The sequence below is a fragment of the Populus alba genome, chromosome 2 (genome assembly GCF_005239225.2).
Source record: "Populus alba chromosome 2, ASM523922v2, whole genome shotgun sequence".
NCBI lineage: Eukaryota > Viridiplantae > Streptophyta > Magnoliopsida > Malpighiales > Salicaceae > Populus > Populus alba.
The window spans coordinates 1897032-1916462 of record NC_133285.1 but is presented as its reverse complement, the minus strand read 5'-3'; the positions used below and the strand labels follow the sequence as shown (position 1 = coordinate 1916462).

Here is a 19431-nt window from a genome sequence, read left to right as displayed (position 1 = left end):
TCATGCAAAATTGCCAATGACATACAAGGTAGAGAACACAACGAATATATTAATTAAATTTTAAATCAAAAGGAAACGAGAGTTTTTAATGTGAATTTATGCTCGGGAAATCAAACAGCAGAAAGTGTGATCTTTTCATATTGCCATTGTGCATAATGAACACATGCCAAGCAAGACATAGATCTTAATTAAATACAAGCCGTGATGCTTTTTATTGTATCATAAAAAACGATAGTGCACGATCAATACAAATATCAAGTGCCATGCTTAATCTAATAATGGATCCTTCATTAATACATGTCTGGATTATGCTCCATTCTTTATTGTAGCAAGCCCATATTGAACAAATTAATGGAAATAGCTAATAATCATGAGCTCCGGTGCCCTTATGCCCCATTTTCCCATCACACACAAGCTTAGGCACAAGGCAGAGAGCATCCCTCATATGAGGAACAAGACCGGGAAGCACATCATCCATGTCTATATCTTCCACCCCAGATGGCATTTCCCAGTCAAATTTATGAAGAAGATTCGCAAGTGAAAGCTCCACAGTGGCGAGTGCAAGAAATATCCCAGGACAAATTCTCCGACCAGCACCAAATGGTATGAGCTCAAAATCATTTCCTCTCACATCAATGGAACTGCCCAAGAATCTATCAGGATCGAACTCATATGGGTTCTCCCAAGCTTCCGGGTCCCTTCCAACAGCCCAAGCACTCACGTAAACTAAGGTCTTGGCTGGTATTTCGTACCCTCCTACGGAACACTCCTTGGTTGTTTCTCTTGGGATCAGTAGTGGTGCTGTTGGTTGCAATCTCATGGTCTCTTTAACCACAGCTTTCAGGTAAGGCAATTGTTGAACATCATCTTCATGCACAAAACCTTTATTTCCAAATAAATTTCTAACTTCTTCTTGAGCTTTTCGCATTGCTTTAGGATTCTTCATTAGAAAGGTCATGGCCCAATTCATAGTAACTGCACTTGTGTCTGTCCCCGCAAGAAATATGTCCTGCAAGGACGCAAAAGAAAGTTAAATTGAGAATAATACTGCAAAAATATATACCATTTCTTTCTGTATTATTTACTGAGAACTAGATATACACAAAGATTATTAAACCTTGCTGGGCTTAATCAATTAAAATAATATTATTTTTAATTATTTTAAGTTTAATATACCTTAGTAAAGCTGATCAAATTCTAAATTGAATTGTCAAGTAGTTTAATTTAACTAAGTCAATTATCACTCAATTTTTTTTTAAAATTCAACTTAACAAGATCTTAGATCAACTTAGCAGCCTGACCAAGTTAGTACAAGCTCGAATTTCTTTTTTAATCAGCGGTCTATTTGGTTTTAGGATATGCATTAAAGGATTATTATTTTTTTACCTCATCAAAATATTCTCTCCCTCATTTAAATTTAAATTGAATCTAAATCTAGGACTTAGAAATTCGAACATTGTACTGTATAACAGTCATGAACTTGGAATTGAGAATAGAAAAAAAGCAATGAACATTGAATACAAGATGAAATTACTTGAGTTTAGAAATTATTAGATTACCGTTAGAATTGCTTTGATGTGATCCATGGTTAGCTGAACTTTAAATGAGCCATCCTTGTATATCTGAAGCAAAAAATCAAGTATAGTATCCTCTCTCTCGGGCTTAGGCCTATTTGGATCAAGATTGTCATCAATGATTCCTTTGTAGAAAGCATCAAATTCCTTGAAACTCTTTTCCAGACGATAGGACAGTCCGGTTAGTTTATCGACGAGCCAGCCCAAGCAAGGAAAATAATCCGAAAGGAAAAAGCTTGAAACCATAGCCTGGATTTCGTGAAGCAGCTCTAGGAACCTATTTTTATCGCTTCCTCCAATTTCATACCTTTTTCCAAAGGCAACTCTGCATATTGTTGTGCTTGTGAGAGACACCAATTCTTCAGTCAAGTTGAATGGTTTAGAAGCCAGAGCTGATTTGGATATGTTTTCGATCATACGAGAAACCTCATCTTCTCTAATGGGACGGAAACTTTGTGCTCGAATTGAGCTAAAGACACGAACGACACATATTTTTTTCAACTCCCTCCAATAAGCTCCATATGGGGCCACAGCCAAGTCCAAGCCATTGTAGGAAATTTTTTTCATGACAGTCAAGGCAGGCCTACTACAAAATTCGAGGTCATGAGTTTTCAATATCTCTCTAGCCATTTTGGCTGAAGAGACTATCAGGGCTGGCTTGAAACCTAGCCTCAAGTACATGAGGGGGCCATGTTTTTGAGAGAGTTTCCATAGATACTGATGAAGGTTGGAATTGCCAAGCTGGTGTAAGTTACCGATGAAGGGAAGACCATCAGGACCAGGAGGCAAACAGGCCTTTTTAGTGGTTTTGTTTCTCTTGATCAGAAGAAACAAGAGGAAAACGGGGAGAGATAGAATTAGGAAGTCGGATAAAGCCATTGTGATTGATCTGTTTTCTTTCAATCACCATAACAAAAGCTAAGATACCTCACAGATTCATTATGCACATTCATATTTCACTGTGTATTTCCACGTTTAAATTATTATTTTGTCTTTAGTTGGAAAAATCATTTAGCTTTGTTATTATTTTATTACTCTTTAAAGCAAAAAAAACATTAAATTTTAGTCAAGGAACTTTTTAGCCTTTCAGTTAGTTTTTAAACAGCTACTTCATTGCTCTTGGAGTTTAAAAAGCTTAGCATTTGATTTAGGGGTTCTTTTGTCTTTTACATTTAGTTATTTAATAGTTATTGGGTGTCATTGATTAGGGGCATCAAGATGATCAAATTAAAAATAAAACTGGAGTCGTGTGAAAAATATCTGCCAGGTTTATATGGCTGCGCGGTGCTATACAGTAGCCAAAACCTTGCTTTAGAGGTAGTGGCTAGAGTGTCTTGGCATCTCCTCTACGTACAAGTGATTCAAAATAGTTACCGGTTTGATGCGTGTTGCCTTTTATTTTTTTTCTTTTTCCTTCTCTTCTACTTGATTTTCATGCTAGATTGAGATAGTCAGGAATGATTTGGGTGAAAATGATAATTTTTTGTTATTTATCAGTAAAAAAAAAATAAGAGTCGCCACTTTGTATTTTGATCACTAAGAATCGTAACTAATCTCATAGTCTAGGAAAGGAGACTGATTGCGTAAAAGAAAGGTATTGTCACCCCTAATAAGCCTTATTTGAGACAAGTTGTATTGTTTATTTGTCTGATATAAATTAAGAAAAAAATCCTTCTCAGTAAAAAGGTCTTTATCTTATCAGATTAAAAATCTATACCGTTCTAATGCTAACAAAAAAACCTGTCTTTTTATTAAATATAAAGAGTAAAAATAAAATTTTTTGGTCTTTTTGAAATTTAGGCCAAAATTCTTTAGAAATTTACAAATTTGTTGTGAAATCTATGCAATATTTTTAAAAAAAACATGTCAAAGTTTTTGAGATTTTTTTTTAAAAAAGACTTAAATAACTTTAGTATTTTTAGCCATATGCAAGAAAAAAAGAAAATATATTTCCATTTTTTTAGAAACTTTTTAGGCTTTGTTTGGCAAAAACTCATTTTTTCTTTGCAATAAAACTACAAAAAATAGACTTAAAGAGTGTTTACCAAACACACCCTTAAACCCAATAACCCTTTAACAAAAATTATGGCAAGCCAAACAAGGTATTAAACTCTTTGATCCATTTTTTTTTTACCTGACCTGACCGAGTCGACTCGAAAGTTTTGATTCGACCATAAACCGAACCAAAATTCTAGTTTGATATGAAAAACAACCCCAAAACAAAACTAAAGCAAGAAAAAAAGAAAAAGATTAAACAAAACAAAAAACATAAATATTAAAAAATTCTTGAACAAAACTGATCAAATATAAAAAATAAAGAACCCAGAGAACACTTAAAATGAACCCAGCAACATGGGTTCCAAATCAGACCAGATTTGATCACAACGAAGGCACAAACATGTTGGAAATCATGCAAGGATCTATAATCTAGCATCCAACTACTTCAATTATCACTAAAACATTATGATTTTGTCAAATAGGTTTCGGTTCTAAACCAAAACCTTACGATTAAAATCCATTGAAATCATGCTATTAATGCAAATAAACATTAGATTATTGGTTAATCATGCATAAGAAAGGGTTCTTGGCAAATAAATGAAACAAAAGAAGTCAAAATCATGTAGTTAAGATAATGTTTTTGGGAAGAATACAAATGACAAATGAAGAACATTTAACATGAACCCAATAGCGTGGCTCTTAAGCTAGATCGAATATGGACACAAAAAAAGCACATACATGTTGGAAATCATGCAAGGATCAATAATCTAACATTCATTCACTTCTATTACAATGAATCATCATGATTTGACCAAAATGGGGTTCGGTTTAAAACCAAAACCCTAGAATTAAAAAATCATTTAAACATGTTATTGATATGAATAAATACTAGATTATTAGTTAATCATGTATAAAAAAGGTGTATGTGCAAAGAAATGGATCAAAATTGATCCAGATCTAGGGGCTAAGGAAATGTTCTTTCCAAGAACACAAAGAACATTATCTAAACCAAGAAAAAAAACCCAGCCATGCCTAGAAATGACAACCATTGCCAAGCCTAGAAATGAGTATTTTTGGCTTCAAAAACATGTATTTTTTATTCTAACATGTCATAACCCAATTTTTGATCAAAATAACAAAAATTAAATATAGTTGACAATTGAGTTAAGACAACAAATCTTGATGTTTAGGGATAAAATTATCAGATTTGAGAATAAATTGGTCAGAAATTAAAGAATTAATAAGTTTGGAAATTTACTTAAAATTTGGATTAGTTTAATTAATGAAATTAAAAAAATTAATAAGTTTGTGGACTTAATTAAACTTTGATTTAATTAATTAAATAAATTCAGGGGCTTAATTGAAATTTATCCAAAAAAAGGGCAAAATTGAAAGAATTAATTAAGGATCAAATTGAATAATCCAGGAATTAAGGACTGTTTTGTAAACAGTGCACCAATTGAGGGATTTAATTAAAAGGAATTAAAAGGGGCAAAATTAAAAGGAATTTTTATTCAATTGAGATCCAACGGTTACAATTCCAAAATTCAGGGGTCAAAATGAAAATGCCACTGTTGCCGAAACGATGCCGTTGATACTAGGAATACAGTGTTGCCAAAACGTCGTCGTTGCTGGTGGAATAGCCGTGTTCGTCTTCTCCATCCCGATTCAACAGGCTGAAAGTCTGCAACGGATTTGATCCAATCGTGGATCACGGCTCTCACCCACGATCTCGTTCGTGGAAGATAACAGTCCTGCAAAGGCAGGACTGGTTAGCGGCTGGGTCTCTATAAAAGGGAGATCAACCTAGAGAAAAAAGGGGGGAGAGCAAAAAACCCAGAAAAAATACGAAGGAGAAACCCAGAATCCCCAAAAAGCAAACAGAGCAATCAAAAACAGAACAAAAAAAAAACACACAGAACCCAGAAACAGAGCAAATCACAGTACAGAAACAGAGATAAAAAACCCAAAAAAAAAATGATACAGAGCAAGGGAAAAGGTGAGAGGAGAGTCACTAGATCGGCCGATGGTCTTCTTCCCTGCAAGAAAAGAAACATCATTATACCCAGATAATTGATCCCGCAATTGCTAGTCACTCCGCAGACGCCCCTGCACAAAAGCTAAAACACTCAAAACAAAACACAGCAAGCCGGCCTCATCTTTTCAGCGTTGAACCAGAGGGAACAATAGGAGAGAATCATCACCAACGTTGCAAGTATCTCCGGTTGCCAGAAGCAGGTATGATTTCGTCCCTTTTCTTTTGCATCTTCGTTTCAAGGAAATAATTTAAGTGTTATAAGAACACTGTGAAGGTAATTTAATTACCTTCACCAGCGTTCATGCACGCGTGAACAAGTCACGCGTGCCTTTCAGTTTTTTTTGCCGGGTCACTGGCTTGGGCCAGTGACCCGGACCGATCCGGCTGGGCCTGGCCCAGCCCCTGTGGGGCTGAGCTGAGCCCAGCCACCAATGTACATATGTTGGGCTGGGTCTAGCCCAGCCCAACCCCCACAAAAAAAATTATGCTGGGCCCAGCCCAGTTCAAAAAAATAAAATAATAAAATAAAGGACAGAAAAAAATAAAATAAAGAATATGTATGCATGGAAAAAAAATAATATAAATTTATTGGTTTATTCACTGACGCCAGAGTCGGGAATAAAAATACCGGTTTAATTTATATTATTCATTGTATTTTATTTTTATTTAATAAAAAAACGTGCATGCATAAAAAATAAATTTATTTTATTTGTTTATTCACTAACGACAGAGTCAGGAATAAAAAAAATAAATTTGTTTTGTTTTTTTATAACTGCATAATATTTACCAACGCCAGAGTTGGAAATATTCGCAGTTAAATATTCACTGGCGCCAGAGTCAGGAATATTATAAACAAATTTTCATAACATAAATTAATAAACATTTAGCAATTTAAGACAAAACCGGCAATGCAGCCTGCCTCAGGCAGGACGTTTAAGGGGTGATAATATCTTTCCTTTTACGTAACCAGTCCCGAACCATAGAATCTCTGTTGACCAGTTAGGGTTCCTAGTGACCATAATACTAGGTGGCGACTCCTTATCCACATGAAAGAACATGATGCCAGAAATCCGTTCTTTCCAAATAATTAAAATTTTTAGGGCCGCCGCGATGTCGGGTGCGACAGAATGGCGACTCCACTGGGGATACTGGACTAAGCTTTGCCTTTTGTTTATCAATTGCTATAATGTTTGTTATGTTATGTTTATTTGTTTATTTTTCTTGCATTTACTGCTTTAGCATGCATCATTGTTTATATTGTCATGCATCACGTTGAGAGCACACACATGAAAATCTAGGATAAGTGGAAAAGTAACGGTACCCCAATGGCTTTGGCCTGGGTAAGACTCGTGAAACCATCCAACTCTCGCTTGATTGTTTACTTGGAAGTGGTTGATATGCCAAACTGATATTACTCAGGGCCTCTATTTTCACACTACTTGTAAGCCTCATATCGACCTTCCATGGACGATCACTGAGCATGCGAGAGACCCTTTAAAACTAGATAATGATCAACCCTTTGATGCACTCAACAATTAGGATCTTCCTATTAGGTTGTCATCCCGTGGAGGACGTGTCTGCATTTCATACGCCTTTTTAATTGAATCAACATTTTTGCATAATTGTATGATTTACAAAAGCAGGTTGAAATATAGGTTCCCCATTGAAACCTATTCGAGAAAAAGACAAATGGAAGATGAAGAAAGAGTCCAGTTGGAAGCCCAACATCAAAAAGAGGTGGACAATCTTAAAGAAGAAGTCGCAAGGCTTACTATTCTACTCGAGCAGGCCTTAAGAGATAAATCTGGAAAAGCAACACTTATAGCTCAGCCTGAAGATATGCATGTATCTCATTTCGATCCACAGAATCTTGGGGCAAATAGGGTGTCATCCGAATTTCAACAAGCTATGAATTTCCAGCCAACATACCCCATGAGAATGTCGTTTACCATTGAGAATGAATATCAAAAGGGCAAGATGGTAAAAGAAGATGAACTGAACAAATTCATTGCCTTAGAACAAAGGATGAGGGCATTTGAGGGAATTCACTTATATGATACTATAAAGGCTGCTGAGATGTGTTTGGTGCCAAATGTAGTCATTCCCAGAAAGTTTAGAGTGCCAGAATTTATCAAATATACGGGAACTCAATGCCCTATAACTCATCTCAAAGCATACTGCAACAAAATGGCTGAGGTGGTTGATGATGAGAAACTGCTGATTCATTTCTTTCAAGACAGTCTGAGTAATGGTGCCCTCACTTGGTATATGCGGTTGGACAATACCAAGGTTAAAAAATGGAAGGATTTAGTTGATGCTTTCATGGGGCAATATAAGTTCAATATAGATGTGGGCCCTGATCGGTTAAGCTTGCAAGCTATGGAGAAGGATAACAAAGAGTCCATAAGAGAATACGCCCGAAGATGGAGTGAGGTAGCTGCACAAGTTAACCCTCCCGTGTTGGAAAAAGAAATGATCAGTTTATTTTCCAACACCTTTAAAGCTCCATACTTTGAATACTTGGTTAGAAGCTCTGCACAACATTTTACTGACCTGGTTTTTATAGCTGAGAGGATTGAACAAGCCATTGGGTTAGGTAAAATTGATGATCCAACTGAAAAAGAACAGTTTCACTGAAAAGGGAAAGGACACTGAAAGGGGTTGCCAAGGCACTTACTGTTCTTACAAATGACTTCAACTAACTGTTGAAAAGATGCCCTTGTCGAGGAGAACGAATGATTGAAAGATTCCAGAAATTCTAATCAATGATCGCTAAATGTTTAGCCCCTTTATATGTTATCATGCCAGTATTCATAGCCCAAGATGTTGTCATAAGTTCTTCCTTGTTGAACTTATTTTCTAAAGTTTCAATGAAAATAATGAGTTTGTCATTCAATCGTGTTTACGATTAGCATTATTCATTTTTTTTCTGAGAGAGTTTTCTTATAAAGATTCACAAACACATCTTTGAAGCCTTGTGCGATCTCATAGACGCAATTCATCTCTTTTACCAAAAATCAGTTTCTCTATTAGAGTTTTGAAAAAATTGATCTGGCATTTTGATTTCAAAAAATAATTTGATGTTTATTCAAAAACAATATTTTTGACATTCTACTTGTAGAATGACAAGTAAATCAAGCAACTCCATCATTGAGGTGACTAAATTATAAAAAAATTGTGAAAAAAAAAAGAGAATAAACACCCTTACCCCATTACTCTTGAATCATGTGTTTTTAAATGTATGAATAATGGTATGTAGTGAACTTGTTGCTCATAACTCATGAAATGCATCTTTGCAAAGAATAAACCATCACACTATACGAGGTCAAAGTTTATTGATCATAGATGCTTGCGCTTGAAATGAGGAAAAGCCATCTTTGTTATTCATTTCACGTTCTAAAATAAGTACATCCCTTGCAAACCCTTTTTGAGCCTGAATAATTTTTCTTTCATAAAAAAATCCCGACTAAGATCACACCCTACACTGGGGGCAAGTGAAATTTCAATGATCAAGAAGGATGATAAAGCCATAAGAAAGCCAAAAGGCAAAAGAGCCTAAGAAACTCAAATGCTAGGGATCATGCCCACATCACAAAAAAGGGGGCAAGTGAAATTTCAATGATCAAGAAAGAGGATAAAGCCGTGAGAAAGCCAAAATGTAAAAGAGCCCAAGAAACTCAAATACTAGGGGGCATGCCCAAATCACAAGAAAAAGTGATAACCAAGATAAAGTGAGTATGCTCTAGCGAAGCAATGAAAAAGAAAAAAAAAGGGGCAAATCAAAGAAGAGCGGCAAAGGAAAATATGAATGATGTCAAAAGTCAAACTATTGATCGTGATCTTTAGTCTTTGAAACCCTGAAATACTCTTTGAGCCTTATGAATTCTTTTCTTTCATAGCCGAAAACCACAGCCTACGTTACGTGCCTGTAGAAGTCCTTTCTAATCAAGCAAGCAATCAATCTAGAACAAATAAACAATGCTCTCAAAATGCAAAGAATGCTTTTTCATAAGATTCATGACATCAAGAACAAACTACTCATTATTATTCATGCTGATAAAAATAAATGTTCAAAAAGAGACAAGTTTTTCTCTTACAAAACCTCGAGCTTTTTCTCGAACCCTTCACTTCGAAACAAAAGGTCATCTCATGATATATTTTAACCAAAGACCTCATTACCAAACACAAGAGCAAATAATCTCTTTTCCTAGAAAAAAAAACCAAGGAGTTGCAAGATTTCAAAAGCAAATTGTTATTTGACTCACATCGAAATAATTTTTGTTTTCAAAATGCAAGATCAAGATTTCAAGATTCATTCTAGACCTATATTCCTCTACCAAACTAAAAATGAGAGAAATCAGAGAATGACCTCTTAAAACCTTTATTTATCTAAGTCGCTGACAGAAGCACACTTAGGGGCAATAACCAATACAAGAGGGCAACATTGTGTTTAGAATGAAAGATTCTAGAAAAGGAGATGGTAATTTCCTTCAACCAGACAAGGGGGCATTTTGGTTTACAAAAGACAGCTCGATCCTTTCAGCAAGTGATACCGAATGTTTATGGCAGTGAGACGAGGGGTAATGAATAATCCTCTCAAATTATTTGACGAATCAGAAGATCTCTAGCAAGCAAGTGGGTCACGATGGGCACCATAAATGCTGAGTTGTGCAAACAAATTTGGAAATAGACTTACATGGGCCAACTCGAGTGGGCTAGAAAGCTAAACGACAAAGAATGACTCAAATCAGATAGCAAGATCTCACCAACCAAGCAACGAGAAGATTAAGAAGAAATGGGGGCCTATATTTCAAATCAGGTAACGATGCATGCATATCATTTAAACTTTGAGACATTGGACAATGAGTTTTGCAAATTTTATTAGAGAAAATTCTAATGGAATCCATCGAGCAGAAGGCCAACTTGAAATGACGAACATTGAAATTGCTTTTGAAAAATTTTCACTTTTGAGAATTTTTTCAACTTGGGCAGGCCACCCATGAGAATTAGATCACCTGAAAAATCCCTGTATTTTTCCACCACCTTTCAGTTTCGACCATCAAAGGTAGTGCATTTTCTATCCTACCTCCATTCGAGCGCACCTTCGAGCCCTCGTCTTATTTATTTTCGAGCGCGCCTTCGAGCCCTCGTCTTATCCATTCGAGCGCGCCTTCGAGCCCTCGACCATCAAAGGTAGTGCATTTTCTATCCTACCTCCATTCGAGCGCGCCTTCGAGCCCTCGTCTTATCCATTCGAGCGCGCCTTCGAGCCCTCGTCTTACATTCGAGCGCGCCTTTGAGCCCTCGTCTTATCCATTCGAGCGCGCCTTCGAGCCCTCGTCTTACATTCGAGCGCGCCTTCGAGCCCTCGTCTTATTTTCGAGCGCGCCTTCGAGCCCTCAACCATCAAAGGTAGTGCATTTTCTATCCTACCTCCATTCGAGCGCGCCTTCGAGCCCTCGTCTTATTTACATTCGAGCGCGCCTTCGAGCCCTCGACCATCAAAGGTAGTGCATTTTCTATCCTACCTCCATTCGAGCGCGCCTTTGAGCCCTCGTCTTACATTCGAGCGCGCCTTCGAGCCCTCGTCTTATTTTCGAGCGCGCCTTCGAGCCCTCGTCTTATTTACTTTCGAGCGCGCCTTCGAGCCCTCGACCATCAAAGGTAGTGCATTTTCTATCCTACCTCCATTCGAGCGCGCCTTCGAGCCCTCGTCTTATTTACATTCGAGCGCGCCTTCGAGCCCTCGTCTTACATTCGAGCGCGCCTTCGAGCCCTCGTCTTATTTACATTCGAGCGCGCCTTCGAGCCCTCGTCTTACATTCGAGCGCGCCTTCGAGCCCTCGTCTTATTTACTTTCGAGCGCGCCTTCGAGCCCTCGACCATCAAAGGTAGTGCATTTTCTATCCTACCTCCATTCGAGCGCGCCTTCGAGCCCTCGTCTTACATTCGAGCGCGCCTTCGAGCCCTCGTCTTACATTCGAGCGCGCCTTCGAGCCCTCGTCTTATTTACATTCGAGTGCGCCTTCAAGCCCTCATCTTTAAAAAAAAAAAAAAGAGGATAGGCTGTCTTCCAAATGACTTGTTTTCTCTATAAAAGTCCTGTGTCAATCTCTGGTTTTCGAAGTTTTTAGGACTCTAAAAAAGGGCAAAAGTTCTTTCTGTATCTAATTTTCTTTATAAATTTACTACACAAAGCTGAAAGAAAATAAATTTTCTTTTAGCATTGCATAGTAAATATGATAAAGAGGGGGCAACTGTCATAACCCAATTTTTGATCAAAATAACAAAAATTAAATATAGTTGACAATTGAGTTAAGACAACAAATCTTGATGTTTAGGGATAAAATTATCAGATTTGAGAATAAATTGGTCAGAAATTAAAGAATTAATAAGTTTGGAAATTTACTTAAAATTTGGATTAGTTTAATTAATGAAATTAAAAAAATTAATAAGTTTGTGGACTTAATTAAACTTTGATTTAATTAATTAAATAAATTCAGGGGCTTAATTGAAATTTATCCAAAAAAAGGGCAAAAATTGAAAGAATTAATTAAGGATCAAATTGAATAATCCAGGAATTAAGGACTGTTTTGTAAACAGTGCACCAATTGAGGGATTTAATTAAAAGGAATTAAAAGGGGCAAAATTAAAAGGAATTTTTATTCAATTGAGATCCAACGGTTACAATTCCAAAATTCAGGGGTCAAAATGAAAATGCCACTGTTGCCGAAACGATGCCGTTGATACTAGGAATACAGTGTTGCCAAAACGTCGTCGTTGCTGGTGGAATAGCCGTGTTCGTCTTCTCCATCCCGATTCAACAGGCTGAAAGTCTGCAACGGATTTGATCCAATCGTGGATCACGGCTCTCACCCACGATCTCGTTCGTGGAAGATAACAGTCCTGCAAAGGCAGGACTGGTTAGCGGCTGGGTCTCTATAAAAGGAGATCAACCTAGAGAAAAAAGGGGGGAGAGCAAAAAAACCCAGAAAAAAATACGAAGGAGAAACCCAGAATCCCCAAAAAGCAAACAGAGCAATCAAAAACAGAACAAAAAAAAAACACACAGAACCCAGAAACAGAGCAAATCACAGTACAGAAACAGAGATAAAAAACCCAAAAAAAAAATGATACAGAGCAAGGGAAAAGGTGAGAGGAGAGTCACTAGATCGGCCGATGGTCTTCTTCCCTGCAAGAAAAGAAACATCAGTATACCCAGATAATTGATCCCGCAATTGCTAGTCACTCCGCAGACGCCCCTGCACAAAAGCTAAAACACTCAAAACAAAACACAGCAAGCCGGCCTCATCTTTTCAGCGTTGAACCAGAGGGAACAATAGGAGAGAATCATCACCAACGTTGCAAGTATCTCCGGTTGCCAGAAGCAGGTATGATTTCGTCCCTTTTCTTTTGCATCTTCGTTTCAAGGAAATAATTTAAGTGTTATAAGAACACTGTGAAGGTAATTTAATTACCTTCACCAGCGTTCATGCACGCGTGAACAAGTCACGCGTGCCTTTCAGTTTTTTTTGCCGGGTCACTGGCTTGGGCCAGTGACCCGGACCGATCCGGCTGGGCCTGGCCCAGCCCCTGTGGGGCTGAGCTGAGCCCAGCCACCAATGTACATATGTTGGGCTGGGTCTAGCCCAGCCCAACCCCCACAAAAAAAATTATGCTGGGCCCAGCCCAGTTCAAAAAAATAAAATAATAAAATAAAGGACAGAAAAAATAAAAATAAAGAATATGTATGCATGGAAAAAAAATAATATAAATTTATTGGTTTATTCACTGACGCCAGAGTCGGGAATAAAAATACCGGTTTAATTTATATTATTCATTGTATTTATTTTTATTTAATAAAAAAAAACGTGCATGCATAAAAAATAAATTTATTTTATTTGTTTATTCACTAACGACAGAGTCAGGAATAAAAAAAATAAATTTGTTTTGTTTTTTTATAACTGCATAATATTTACCAACGCCAGAGTTGGAAATATTCGCAGTTAAATATTCACTGGCGCCAGAGTCAGGAATATTATAAACAAATTTTCATAACATAAATTAATAAACATTTAGCAATTTAAGACAAAACCGGCAATGCAGCCTGCCTCAGGCAGGACGTTTAAGGGGTGATAATATCTTTCCTTTTACGTAACCAGTCCCGAACCATAGAATCTCTGTTGACCAGTTAGGGTTCCTAGTGACCATAATACTAGGTGGCGACTCCTTATCCACATGAAAGAACATGATGCCAGAAATCCGTTCTTTCCAAATAATTAAAATTTTTAGGGCCGCCGCGATGTCGGGTGCGACATAACAGGTCATAATATCATACAAAAACATGTTTGAATAAAACAAATCTAATAAAAAAACATCAAAACATAAAAAAAGCAAGAGGTATCAAATAAAAAAAAACATAAAATTAAAACAAACTATATGTTCACACAACATTGATTCAAAATTAATTTTTCGAACCCATTTTATGTGCATGAACAGACCTGGCAAAAGCAAGGTAAAACACCCTTACTTTAACACGCATAGTTTAAATTAAACAAAAACAAAAACAATATTATATATAAAAAAAACAAACTTAAACAACTTTAATATATAAAAAGCATAAAACGAATTTCAAATTAAACATTGTTAAATAAGAATCACAACAACAAAAAGGTAAATGCAATATCATTTGTTAAACATTGCAAACCTCTTTTCTATGCAAACCAAAACAAATAAAAAAACAACAAAATAAGTTTGCAATGAATACTTAAAACAATTATTCTCTATTGGCTTTTTTTTTAAATATTTTTTGCCTCTCACAAGCTGATAAAACTTAAGAAAATTTTTGTTTTGACTTTTGAACTTCTACCCTTATATTTTTTATTGATACTTCTCTCCTCTTTCTTATCTTTTCTTATCTTTTTCTTTTTTTTTTTCCTTCTTTTTTTAACCCTTTTTCTTGATCTTGAGGGGAGTAAATCATACGATGGCTTTTTCTTGAGAGAACCGGGATATGGCCCTGGTGGTCAAAAGGACGTATTTTTAAACACTCAGCATTTCTTCGGTCCTTTATCTTATCTTTACATTTCACTTTATATTTATTCCTGCATTTCAGGTCTTAGGCAGTGCCCAGGAAGGTGGATATTCTTGAGGGCATGCATGTTATTGGGTGAGCTAATTATTATTATTGTAATTATTATCGTTACTATATATGTGAATAGATAAACGATATATGCTTCAAATATTGTTCCTCTGGACTTGACAACGAGATTTTTTGCCTTCTAATGTTGCATGTGGCATGGGCCATTCCATGGTCATAGTTGACAGAATGAATGTTGGTAATCGACTTGATCAGGTAACAAGTTTAGAATTATCGACTTGATCAAATTTATGGTTTGATAGTGTTGTTTGCTCATTCTCTTATGTCATCAATAAAATAAAACCATCGTATGGTTGCAACAAAATTAAATATAACTGTGTTTTCTAAAACAAAAAAAAAAAAAAAAGAGTCTATTTGGTGGAAAGTGGAAACAAGATGCATGTTTGGAGTTGCAAACTGCTCAAGTTTTTAGGCAATTGTCTTAAAAAGATAAATTGGTTCCCGTGATTGTCACAATGTCACTGCAGGACTGTTTTTAGGTCCAAAACATAGAGTATCTGTATTGGCTCCCTCTGAAGTTTCTGTATTTTGTTGGATATTTCGTGGTTCTTTAGATATGGCATTATAGGAGTTGGTGTGCGGGTACATGTCTGTGCGGGTATGAGTTATATTTGGTGTGTCTTTGTGCTGTTTGACTTGATGTCTATGATGGCAAAGCTTCTGGTGAAGGTATGCTAAATGTTAAATGTACTTTTATTGATTCATTTTCTCATTGCTAAATCCTCTCCTCTTTCTCAAAAAAGAAAAACAAAAAAAAAAAAGCCTCTGCATCTGTTAGGAGCAGATGTCAATGAGTAGTTTTGGAAACCAGAATTTGACCTGTTATTTATTATTATTCTGCAGGCAGTGGGGAGCCTGAGCGTAAAAACCTTGTGAAGCAAAGTGCGAAAAAGGGTGCTGCCAAAGTACAGGGCGTGGGCGGGGCCGACCTCTACCAGGAAATAAAAGCACAGTTTCGTCTCAAGAAAAAGCTGGTAAGAGAGGAAGACCACGCAAGTCGTGACTACTCACAAATGTCCAGTTTCCAAGAACTGTACGATCTCATACATTAACTGCTGTAATCTGCCTTCTTTGGTTTTTTAATTGCTTTATATTTTCAGTCTTCAATTGCCTCCGCGGGTTTTCTGTTTTCTTCACGAAAACAATTTTTCCGGGTTGGCACTTGATCAGGATTGGAGGACTAGGAGAACTGTATGATCTGAGTGGCAGCTTGTATCAAAATCTTTATATAGAATGAAATTCCATCATCAAATCGTCAAGGTGCCTTCAGCTAATTTGTCAGTCGATTTCTTCAATTGATCTCATATGCATTAGCTGGCAAGGCAGGACGATACAGCAACGAAAGTTATTACATCTTCTCAATCCAGTGACGGAGCTTGCATTCAAATCATGCAAAATTGCCAATGACATACAAGATAGAGAACACAACGAATATATTAATTAAATTTTAAATCAAAAGGAAACGAGAGTTTTTAATGTGAATTTATGCTCGGGAAATCAAACAGCAGAAAGTGTGATCTTTTCATATTGCCATTGTGCATAATGAACACATGCCAAGCAAGACATAGTGTAGGAAAACTGAACTTGTATTCCTGTATATTATTCGTGCCTTTAAATAGGCATTACATTACATTACAGTCATTACTACTTTCTATATATACAATGATTTGGTGCAGAGATTATGGAAATCCTGACATAAATGAAATGAAGGATTATAGCAGTGAATCTCTCAATGGAGTAATATGTGCAGAATATCTGCACTTGAATTGCATGGGATCGCTGTATATGTCGTTGCATATATTTCCATATTTCTTCATCCCCCCTCAAGCTCAAGGCGGGGCTGGACCGAGGCAGAGCTTGGCACGATTCAATGCAAACATTGCAGCACAAAGTGATTTGGTAAAAATATCCGCAATTTGATCTGATCCTGGGATATGAGCCAAGGAAAGAGCACCACTTGCAACTCGTTCGCGGACAAAGTGAACATCTATTTCAATGTGTTTGGTACGATGGTGAAAAACTGGATTTTTAGCCATATGAATGGCACTGATATTATCACAGAATAGCTGAGGAGAAGGAACACAGTGGCCAATAGTGTTGAGTAAATGGACGAACCACATGAGCTCAGCTGTAGTGGAAGCTAAGGCGCGATACTCTACCTCAACTGTGGACCTAGACACCGTGGCCTGTTTCTTAGCACCCCAGGAGATCAAATTTGTGCCTAGAAAGATAGCAAACCCTGTAGTGGAACATCGGTCATCCCTACAGCCAACCCAATCAGCGTCACAAAAGCCACGAAGTTCATGAATAGAATTGCGAATGTAATGCAGACCAATATTGAGTGTCCCCTTCAGATATCGAAAAATTCTTTTCACAGCAATAAGATGAGTATCATGGGGTGTCTGCATGAATCTACAGACATGGTGTACAGCAAACGAAATGTCTGGTCTGGTCAGAGTGAGGTATTGCAGAGAACCAACCAAGCAGCGATAGTGAGAAGGATCAGCTAAGGGAACACCATCAGTGGCAGACATTGAAGAACCTGCTGCCAGTGGAGTGCTTACTGGTTTGGCACCATCAAGACCAAACTTCTGAAGAAGAGATAACAGATACCTTGTTTGAGTGATTGTGATTGTAGACTCATCACGGGCAATTTGAAGTCCTAAGAAATAATGAATGTCACCAAGGTCCTTCATGTGGAAGACAACAGAGAGATGAGCAATCAGCTTGGTGATCTGTGAAGAGGAGCTGCCTGTTAAGAGAATATCATCAACATAAATGAGCAGAAGAAGGATGTCTGAGCCTTGGTGGAGATAAAATAAGGATTGATCATAAGGACATCGTGTAAATCCCATTTGCTGAATGTAGTTACTGAATTTGAGGTACCATGCACGAGGAGCCTGCTTCAATCCGTATAAAGCCTTATGAAGATGACAAACAAAATATGGATGAGAAGAATCTTCAAAACCTGGAGGTTGAGCCAGATACACTTGCTCCTGGAGATCCCCATGAAGGAAGGCATTACTGACATCTAGTTGTTTGACAGACCATCCGTGAGACAAGCCAATGGTGAGGATTAGCCGAATGGTGCTTGGTTTGATAACAGGACTGAATGTTTCATCATAATCCAGTCCTGGTTGCTGTGAAAAGCCACGAGCCACCAGCCGAGCTTTATACCTTTCAATGGAACCATCCGATCGTGTTTTGATTTTAAATACCCATTTGCTGCTGATAATATTCATGTTGGCTTGTCTAGGTACCAAGGTCCAGGTGTTGTTGCTGTGAAGGGCCTCCATTTCAGCTTGCATTGCTTGAATCCAATGTGGATGTTGGAGAGCCTGTTGAACTGAGGCTGGTTCTTGTGGTTGGGCGACAAGATCAGCAATAAAACAGGCAGGGACAGGATGTCGTGAAGAAATAAATACCTTGGGTTTTAGCTTCCCTGTCTGAGTGCGTGTAATCATATGATGTTGTCGTTGTGGAGGAGAAATCACAGGTGGAACAAGATTTTCTGCTGCTGTAGATGAAGGGACTGAAGCAGAAGCTGCAGGTTGAGATGCTGAAGCTTCGTGAACAGGATCAGTATGTGGAACAATTGTTGGTGGACCAGGAGGACTGACTTGTGTAGCTGTGACAATTGTTTTGTCTGCCACAGTTTTGAGTAGTCGGGGAAGTGCCTTAATTCGAAACAGCTGAGAGGCATGTATATCAGGTGGCTGCATGCACTTGTAAGGAAACTGGAGTTCATTAAATTTCACATGTCGTGAAATATAGAGGCGATGTGTCTGCGGCTCAAGGCAGATATAGCCTTTGTGATTGGTAGAGTAACCAAGAAATACACATCGTGTGGATTTGAAATCCAACTTTGAACGACCAAATGGTTCCAGCAAGGGATAACAAGAACATCCAAACACTCGAAAAGAATCATAAGTAGGAGCAGAGCCAAAAACCAATTCATGCGGTGACTTGTAACCCAAGACTGAAGTTGGTAAGCGATTAATTAGGAATACTGCAGTGCGAAAAGCTGCAGTCCAGAATTTTACGGGAACAGAAGCATGAGATAACAGAGTTAATCCTGTGTCTACAATATGTCGATGGCGTCGTTCGGCTAATCCATTCTGTTCTGGTGTTCCTGGACATGAAATTCTATGAACAATGCCATTAGTTTTGAAAATATTCTGCAGATTCTGATTAACAAACTCTCCGCCCCCATCGCTTTGAAATATTTTAACATGTGCATCAAATTGTGTTTCCATTTGCTTGAGAAAGGAAGGAAATATTATTGCTACATCAGATTTTCGATGCATAGGAAACAACCATATATACCGAGAGTATTCATCAACAAGAATTAAATAGAATCGGTTTCCATCAAAAGAAGACACAGAAGCAGGGCCCCGGACATCTGAATACAGTGTATGTAAAAAAGTAGTAGCATATGATTTTCGAGATTCAAATGGTAATTTTGTTGATTTTCCCAAAACACAGCTCTCACAGAATGCATTTTGTTTGTCCATAGATGGTAAACATAGTTTTGTAAGAATTCTGGCTTGGGGGTGTCCCAATCGTGCATGCCATAAGCTGCTGGACACTTTATTTGCTAAAAAACTGACTGGATTTGTAGAGAATTGCTGCAGATTGATTGGATATAACCCATCCTTCAT

General features: G+C 37.4%; 1 protein-coding gene and 1 long non-coding RNA gene across 2 annotated transcripts; one reads left to right on the top strand and one right to left on the bottom strand.

Annotated features, from left to right (window-relative positions):
• Positions 1 to 184: 184 nt before the first annotated feature.
• On the bottom strand, positions 185 to 2531 carry LOC118052738 (cytochrome P450 83B1). Its single transcript, XM_035063771.2, has 2 exons — positions 1560 to 2531; positions 185 to 1009 (listed from the first exon to the last, which is right to left on the bottom strand). Exons 1-2 carry the CDS (start codon positions 2451 to 2453, stop codon positions 362 to 364), a joined length of 1542 nt encoding a protein of 513 aa, XP_034919662.1. The 5' UTR covers positions 2454 to 2531; the 3' UTR covers positions 185 to 361.
• Positions 2532 to 15125: 12594 nt separating this feature from the next.
• LOC140955232 (uncharacterized) lies at positions 15126 to 16039 on the top strand. Its single transcript, XR_012169035.1, has 2 exons — positions 15126 to 15439; positions 15614 to 16039. It is a non-coding gene; the product is annotated as an uncharacterized lncRNA (long non-coding RNA).
• The last annotated feature ends 3392 nt before the right edge of the window (positions 16040 to 19431 follow it).